Below are 9,271 nucleotides of genomic sequence, written 5' to 3'. Positions count from 1 at the left end.
TAGGACTTTTTTTCTTAGTTTTTTACTCCTCTACACGCTCCCGAAGTTTTGCCATTTAATTTGGAAACACCCTGTATACATATATATATAAATTCGTATATGAATGGACCATTTGGAATGTATTCCAAATGATCTACTTAAATTTTGTGTGTATATTATAGATTAATTATTTCTCACTTACAATTAATAATAATTACGATGTACTATACCTACTGTATATATTGTATAATTGGTAAAAAAGTCTTCAAAGTTGTAGAATGTTATATTCCTAATTACATAGAGATACAATTATCTTGGCGATGGAGATAGTATGTCCCTCAACTCTGTTAGTTCTTTTTTCCTCTAATTTATAACGATTTGCAACGTCGGCAAAGTTACGTTAATAAAAAGCAGATAAACATCCGGCGTGTCACGCCACCAGATTTATCATCGGGATAGTCTTCGTAAAAAAGCATGTTTTTTTCAAATTCTAGATTAAATAAAACATGTTTATAGAATAAATTATTAAGCATAATTAGGAAGCAAAATATTATGAAAGTAGTTATTTATTGATTCTTGTAAATTTTCTTATTTTTCTATTATTATATCACACTCTATGAATCTTTGGCTACAATAAACACATTATATATTTTTGCTCGTTCGTAACATCATCTTTATTGAAACTTCATTATTATTCAAAAGATTAGTTTTACTGCTCTTGAAATATAAATCACGTTAGATACAAATGAGCGATTTTAAAACTTAATGAATTTTTAATGTAGATGGGCTAAATATGATCGCGAATAAAAAAGATTGCATCCTCCACTCGGCGGCGTGAGAAATTTCTCCGCGATCGCGAGTTAACTCGCCACGCGCGATGATTTCAGAGGCGTGGATGCTGATAATCGTGGGAAAAAGATTCGCGATTTCCCTCTATAAATTTTTCCGAATCAAAACTGCGAAATTTGTTAAAATAATTATAATTAAATATATAAAATAAAAATTAACAAAAAATATTTACGTCTAAATTTTACAAAATGTGCATTTTCCTCCTTAATTCTTACTATATTCGATGTTTAGTATGTAATCACAAAGGTCAAAATTATGTCGGTGTGATCTTACATCGCCATTGGTAATCTAAGGCTGATTCTCGTCAAGGCTAATTATTGAAACGTTCTTCCTGATCGATGCTCTTACATCCGCATTTTTGTATGCTTCTCTATTTGACAGTGCACAGTAGATAACTCCGGGGACATTGTAATTATCCATGAATGAAATTCGCTTCTCGTGAGGTTAACCTTTCGCTTAGTATTTAGTTTTTCACTGAATGAAGGGGCTTAACACAAACGTAGAAAAGGTCGTGATCGTTGCCCGTGCGACCTTCGCTCGTCACGTTCTGCAGATAAGCTGTTAAAGGGATATATGTATACTCTCGACAGAATAGGAAAATCGGTTTCTAAATCACGAACCAGCTGTTGTGTGTATGATAAAATATTGCTTATTAAAAATAATAATTTCATCAAAAATTAAAATTTTTGCAAATTTATGATAATTTAAAATTTTATGCTTTACTGTGATCAGGTTACATTCCACTCGAAAAAACAGATAATTCCTAAAAAGGATTTTTAGCGCTTATAATAATGAACTTGTCAATCCACTTCGTCTACAAAAAAGAATCTAACTGAAGTGCTATCTCCGAGAAAGATGTTATTTAACGGATATATATCACTTGCAATGTTTATTGCATCTTCATATTAAGATTAGCTGGCGACCTTGAGGGGATTAGAGTAATTTGTTTTCCGTCTCGTCCTTGAACTATAAATTTCATAATTTCGTCGTGAAATCGTGTTTCAGAAACGTAAATTTCACGAGTTTCTAAGAATTTGATTTCCATTAACGTTCATCCGCGATGAACGTAGGCGTCTTGTATCTTGATCAAAAGTGATTCTTAATTGCATTTCTGAGGAGCGTAAAAGTTTGAGGATATATTAATCCTTGGACGCATTAATTCTTACTCTTATAAATCAACTTATATAAAAAATAAAATAAAATAAAAACAAGCGGAATTTGTATATGTATTACAAATTATTTGAAGAATATTAAAAGAATGTAAATAGAAGTAGAGAAATTGATCTTCAGATACCGAATATGTATTTAAACAATTACCATGCATTTAAATTTACATTTAAATAGTTCTGTATATTACGTCCCACATTCTTTAAGTCATTCGAATTCGGAAATTCCGAAGGACGTGGTCAATTCGTTACCGATGCATTTTTTTTAGACGTCTAAAGAAACTAAAGAGAAACTTTAACTATGTATAGTCATGTCGTAAATTAATTAATTCTCTTATAACAGGATGATATTAAAAATATTTTTTTTTTAGTCTCTGCCTAAAATTTCTGCGAAACTTCATTTCCTTGAACTTTAATACGCATTCCAAATAAAACATTTTTGTTATATAATAATTATGACGTTTAATAATTAAACCTGATATTGACGAAAGGAAATAGAACTTATATATTTGAGGAAAAAAACTTTAACTGCACTCTCATCGATAGCCTCTATTACGTATTGCTTATGAGGTAATAAGCATTATGAAGTAACAAATTTTTGCTGTATTTGGCGCTTCTCTAGCTAATATATTAACTGTGTTGTAAATTGCGGAATATCTCGCATGATATTTCTTAATTCATTATAAATGCTTGCGGCAGTAGCATTTCGTTTACATGTTGTTAAATTTCAGATTTTTCTTCAGAATCTCTCGTTAAAGAATCGCAGTTGAGAGATTCGCATTATTATTCCTTGAAAACTTATTAATTCTGTTGCGCTTCGCGGAGCAATATAAGCACGTTGCATGAGAAAGCGATCTGAAACATGGTTTTTATCATTAGATATTAATATCGCATAATAAGAGTATAAAAGTGTCTGCAATTATAATCTTAGCTAAAAGTACGATGTATTATTGTTTAATTATGATAAAATAAGCAAATAAAAGTAAAATTAAAAAATTTTGAAATATATTTTTTATTATTATAGCATTATCCTTTGTTTATTAATTTCTCGATTGAACCTAAAATTCTCTATATATTATATTATTACCAGATATAACTGATTTTCTATTAAAATTTTGTCTAATTTGTTTTCTCATTTCGAAATGTAACCTTTTCATTTATAGATATGATGATCTCAGTATGATTTATCGGTTAATGACGATTCATTAACATATCATATTCTTGACCGAGCTCTCATTTCTTTCGAGTGATGCATTAGAATCATTTAGTGTATTCTTCTGTAAACACGCAAGATACATGAGCGGAAGCTATTCTGTAGCTATTTTTTTCCTGTTAATTATGCTTATGATTATTTTGATAGAGTTCCTGAGACATTTACTGTTAGAATGTAAACAATTAACTTTTCGCTAAAAACACGATCCATATTATTCAAAATTTCGAATCCGTAAATGCGTTTTGAGATAACTTTTTGGTAATATTTGGGTAATGCGAGGAACAAAGTGATAGCGATAATGCACTTGTGGCTTTATGGACAAAATTTTCACTATTTAAATGTCACGGGGGCACCGAAGCTGTTTGTGATCGACGCGTTAACCGCCATAATAATCATCGTCGTGTATATCAGATGTTTTTCTTATCTTCATATCTCCATAAATTACCTATCAAGGTCACTCTATGAATTATGCGTATGTCTCATCGATTGAGTTTGTATCAATTATTGTAAGAAAATATTAACCAATATTTCAAGATAAAGTTACTGTAAGAAATTCCATAACTACTTATTTAAAATTATTTATAGTTATATAATTGCCAAAATCAAAGAGAATACACGTATAGGTTTTTTTTTTGTTAAAATGTATTTAGATTACGTGATATTTTTGCAGTACTATATACGATCGAATGAAGTCGTTCTTCCAAGACAGCAGGTTTCGCTTTTTATATTTGAAATTCGGTAATCTTCACTACGTCCTTGAGGTAGAATGGAGAATGTTATAAGTCGCTTCCCACGATTAGAATATCGCTCGACGAACGCTTGGCACGTAATTCTCAGAATAGTATCAGCGCTACACGTATTTATTATCTGAATCCTGAATTATCAGTTGTTTCTAGAGCTAATTATAAATTATTAGTCACTGTTACATTATTAATGGAACTGCAGTGATTTTCATTATAAAAAAAATTTATGATGGTTAAACATTGTATAAAGCACTCGCAGTTTATTGCATTTTCTAAAAAAAGGCGATAATAAAAAAAGACTAAAAAAATATTAATACCATTTTTTAATAAAATTGTATTTTAATTTATTTTTGTTAGATATGAAACGTTTATGTCAATTTATTTAGTTACTTTATATTTATGACCAAGACTATATTTGTTACAAATGTTACTTTTTTATACAGCAAACTTGGTCAATCTTTTCATATCGTGCATAAGAAATAACTACAGATTTTGCAACATTTTTAAAAAATCTATCTCATATTCAATTCAAATCGTCAATCAATTGTAATTTATTTATCAGATTTATTTGTATATTGATAATTTCACAGTATACTTAATGGCTAAATTAATATAGTTAATTAATGTTAAATAATAAAAGTTATGAATCGTTATCAGAACCACAACATAAATTGTGATAGCAAATATTTTATAATATTTCGTAACACCATTCTCTTACGAAGAAATACGAATCGTCGAACGAAAAATATGAACATGATTTGCGACAGGAATTTATGTTTCCTACGAAATATCAAAGGTACTGAAAGAGCAACCGCAGGCACGATAAAGCGTGCGGTGTTACACGGTCAGTTCTCAGTTGTCGTAAGCGTGACGTAAGAAGAAGAAGAAGACGAAAGAAAAGAAGACAGGTGTGACCATCGCGGCCTGTAATAAGAAGACAAAAAGCTTTGTATCGTAGACATCTCTTGTGATTTCAATAATTATGCGTAGGCAGATACGTGTTCTTCCTCTCTGAGAGCACTCGGAACTTCATGATCGCACTGGTCACACCTGTCTCATTTTGCATAAACGTTTACGCGGAAAGATGATCTGCTCGGCTGACAAACACATTGTCTTTTGTATCTTTAGAAGCGAAAAAAGATCATTTCAATGAAACAAATTATTGAATTGAATTCTTTCAAATTATCGAATCATGTTGAGTTATCAATTTATTCATTTATCTTGTCAGTAATATTAAAATTGTTATAACAATAATAATTACCGATAAACCATTACTACTTAAAATTTCTGAAATCGACATTAGTAAAATTTAATATTTTTAAAATCACTTATGATTTCTGAAAACAATATTAGTAAGATTTAATATTTGTTATAATTTATTATATATATATGTATATATATGTAATCATACCTGATAGCATTATATTTATAACACATATAAATATTTTTTTAATACTGTAGTTTTATTTTTTAAAGAATTTTGTCCTTATTTTCTTAAAATTTTGCCGTAGATAGTTGCGTGTACAATGTAACACAAGCATTACGTGGACAGTTATATTCTTTGTGGCGTTGGATTAATCCTGGCAACAAAAAGATTCGATGGAAAGAAAACGACGTAGATCATCTTTGAATTGAGCTCACTCTTCAGACAGTATTTCAGAGAGAATCCAGAAGAAGGCCGTGTTTTGTATCCACCTTAACCATGGTAGCCATAACCATGACCGTAACCACCATAATGACCGTAACCACCGTAGAACGGATATCCTAAGCAACAATGAAAAAATACTTTAATATTTTCGTTATAAACGATCCTTTTGTTCGGAAATGCGAATGTGCATGTGTGTATCTGAATGATTTCTTTGTTATGAAATTAGCATGCGTGTGTAAGTTGTTCTGCATTGTTTGCGTGATATAAACTTGTGTAATATAAAAAATTGTCCTAGAATAACTTACTTTTCTATATTTTCATAAATTTACATATATTTTTAGAGAAATGAAATTTAGTTGTTACAATAATTTTTTTTTAAATAACTGCGCACTGCCTACAGCGCTAATTAATTCAATTGCGCTTTTTATTACGTAATATAATTTTATAATATTTTATTACAACAAGCAGTAAATTGTTATATTAAAATATTACATTAAATAATTACAGTAAATAATTATATAGAATTACATATTAAAAATTAATAGAGTTACACAAAATTAAAAAAAAATATGAATCTATGAGGAAATACGATTCTATGAGGTGTAACTTATAAATTCTATATATATAAATTTTACAGAAGAGATTCTATTATAAATCCTACCAAATCCATAGCCATGTCCATAGCCATGTCCATAGCCATGTCCATATCCATGTCCATATCCTCCATACCCATGTCCATACCCATGTCCATACCCTCCATACCCATGTCCATATCCTCCATAGAACGGGAATTTATATCCATAGGAATACGGATAGTAACTGTATCCTAAGTATCCTGGTTTTGCAACAGCCACGCCGATTGCGACTGCCAAGAGCAGAACAAGATACTATAAAGCGAATAAAAGATGAGAATAGGAATTAAATTTAATTAAGAAAATTAAAATTAAAATTAAGAAAATTAAATTAAAATAAAAAATTGAGAAATTGAAAAAATCAAGTACTAACTTTATCTTTATTTTTTTTACAATGTAGAAAGGATTTTAGAAATATACGTAACAGTGATTGCAAAAAGCTTATCCGAATTAATGGCACGATAATCACGCCATTTCATATGCATGATTTTACTTGTGCGTGTAATAATAATAAAGTAAATTTCACTTTAATGACTGATATATTGCCATTGCGTAATGTCCAAATTTCATAGCAAACTCATATTAAAAAATACATTATTACAAACTTTATCGTGTAATATTTTATGATTAGCGAAAGAATAATGTCGTAACAAGTTAAATTACCATAATACTTGACTTCTAGAACAATTTTTGATTCAAATTCATCGCACTTACGATTTTCAGGCACGCCATTTTCTTGTATTTGCAATTGTTGTTTGTGGCCCGACTGACGCCTTACTAACAATTGCACTGATTTTTTCTCATCTGTCGTTGTCGAACACCACTGTCTATCGTTTCTGCGACACAAGTGCTTTTATAAGAAAGGCGGGGTCCCTTCGTAAGGCGCGGTGGACCCCCCACGAGAGCGGTACGTTTTTCCAGGTCCCGCTCTGGTCTCCGCCTGTTGTGCTAATAGGAAACTTCATTGTTACCCTGGGATTATGCGAATTGCGATTTTGCATTATGAAAGAAACGCGAAAGACGCGGCAATGTGCGGTAACGCACCTGTGACGGGGTCGCACTAGTCCACGCCCGATGGGCGCCTTGACATCCAAATTTCTTCTTCGACGCGATTGCTCGCGTGTGTCCGCAACGCCGTAAACCCCTCATTACAGCAGGAGAGAATCATACGTCGCAACTACCGATTGCGATACTTAATGTCGCTGCTGTAATCGCTAATCGCTTATCGTCAAACAGTAATTCCTGGGTCCGCCGGTGAATCCCAGCAGCAGGCTCGGAGGAGGAAACGTTCTTCTCCCGAGTATCGTAATCGAAACAGAAAGAAGCGATAGACGACACTTACGCCGGTCGACGATTACGTAATCCGGGATTCTGTTACAAAATGTGAAATTATGTTGATAGACATCCGCGCGTTTGAGATGTGTGTGTCCGATTTGTCAATTGCGTGGCGACATTCTTAGAGACGTTCGACGGAAGAATGGATAATTAGATATTGAAAATTAAGTGTCTCGAGAAATTTATTACCTATATGATACTTAATTAAATAGAGATGTCAGAACTAGAGCGATCGAATGTTTTGAAAGTTAAGTGTGCGTAGAATATTAATATATGTGAGAATCATCATTAATAGAATGTCACAAATTACAACGATAGATTGCTTCGTACGGGATACACGATATATGTGACACGAGTTAGCTTCATCAATTTAACATGTAACATAGAATTAATTAATTCAGCAGATTCTCAATTTCTCGAGAACTCTGTCTTTCTCTTGTGTTCCTGAATCTATTTTTATTAAATGCGACGTATCTTTTGAGCCGTCTTATCAATCATGTCTCAGCAGAACACATTGTAATACACAATTTGCATAATCACAGTTTCGCTTAATAATGATGGTGGTTAACAGAAGATGTTGATATATCATATTGAGTAATTCTAATTCTAGTCATTCTTTTGTAGAAAGTTACCTAAATGTAAATATTTAAAGTATTACACACATTGATATTTTGATATTTTACAAAAAGAAAACAGATAAACTGTCATTAAATATATATTAACATATATTAATATATATTAATATATATTAAAAATTTTAAGTAATTCTACTATTACTTTTCTGCTTCAACTTTTTCAATCGATAACGTACGAAAATTCTACTATTTCAATATTCCTTCCTTATAGAATTAATGAGAATGTAATTAACAGCTATACTTCCGTCGATTAAAACATAATCGGTATGAGTATTCTTTGATTGCCTTTGTTTTTATCGGAATACGATTTTCTTTGTTACATTTACCTTCACGGTCGATTTTCCATCGTCAATTTATTTTCTGTTCTCAGCAAACGAGATCTACAATCGATATCCAGAATAGCGAAGGATTTCTTACGGTTACGTAAATTGTTATGCATTTACCTTGAATTAAGTGCTATAATAATCTACTTTTATGAACTTCTTGCAGTCATATGGGGATTATAAAAAATTTTTTTTTTTTCAATCCGAAATGATTAATTTTAAATACAAAAATAACTATTACATTAAACAGTTAATATATTGAAATAAAAATATTGAACATGCTGTAATAAATAATTATTAGAGGAAAGTTGCCGATACTGATATCTCTTAAAGAAACCACTAAATATTGTACTTTATTAATACTGATAATAATCATGATATATTTAAATGATTAAAGAAATAAAAACTCATAATTCATATATTTGTGATCTTTTTTTTTAATAAAAAATCAGCTGAAATCGAATTCTATAAATGTGAAAATAAGATTCTTCCGAATTTTTTTCTTTCATAAATTGCATAGTTTAAATAATAGTAGCTGTATTATTGATAATATTACATCGTTTTTAGTTTCCCAAATCTGTTCTATTTATACCTTTTTTTCTTTCTTATTTTTCTTATAATATGACTTTAAACATGAAATCAGAGTGCAGCGTAAAAACCGACACACATGTTTGTAAGACATACCATAAGCTAATTTAATCTTCATATGTTGCATTATAGTGTTAAATAATCCTATCGGAGCTGAAGG

General features: G+C 30.7%; 1 protein-coding gene across 2 annotated transcripts; it reads right to left on the bottom strand.

Moving 5' to 3' along the window:
- Positions 1-5,413: 5,413 nt before the first annotated feature.
- Positions 5,414-7,063, bottom strand: LOC108726259 (neuropeptide-like protein 31). 2 transcript variants are annotated; one of them, XM_018453719.1, is made up of 3 exons: positions 6,945-7,063; positions 6,260-6,485; positions 5,414-5,714 (listed from the first exon to the last, which is right to left on the bottom strand). In XM_018453719.1, the coding sequence occupies exons 1-3, from the start codon at positions 6,960-6,962 to the stop codon at positions 5,647-5,649; spliced, it is 312 nt and encodes a 103-aa protein (XP_018309221.1). In that variant the 5' UTR covers positions 6,963-7,063; the 3' UTR covers positions 5,414-5,646. The 2 variants fall into 2 exon arrangements, with proteins under 2 accessions (XP_018309221.1, XP_018309222.1); XM_018453720.1 differs by having other exon boundaries at positions 6,272-6,485.
- Positions 7,064-9,271: the final 2,208 nt, after the last annotated feature.

Source organism: Mycetomoellerius zeteki, unplaced genomic scaffold (assembly GCF_001594055.1).
Source record: "Mycetomoellerius zeteki isolate Tzet28-1 unplaced genomic scaffold, Tzet1.0 scaffold407, whole genome shotgun sequence".
Classification (NCBI taxonomy): domain Eukaryota; kingdom Metazoa; phylum Arthropoda; class Insecta; order Hymenoptera; family Formicidae; genus Mycetomoellerius; species Mycetomoellerius zeteki.
The sequence above is the reverse complement of the archived record's forward strand: the minus strand, read 5'-3'. Positions and strand labels throughout refer to the sequence as shown.

What these genes read in the sequence shown, in the direction of transcription:
- LOC108726259 (XM_018453719.1), bottom strand. An exon ending in TGGACATGGCTATGGATTTG is followed by an intron (nt 5,715 to 6,259) that starts GTAGGATTTATA and finishes ATTGTTGCTTAG; the next exon opens with GATATCCGTTCTACGGTGGT.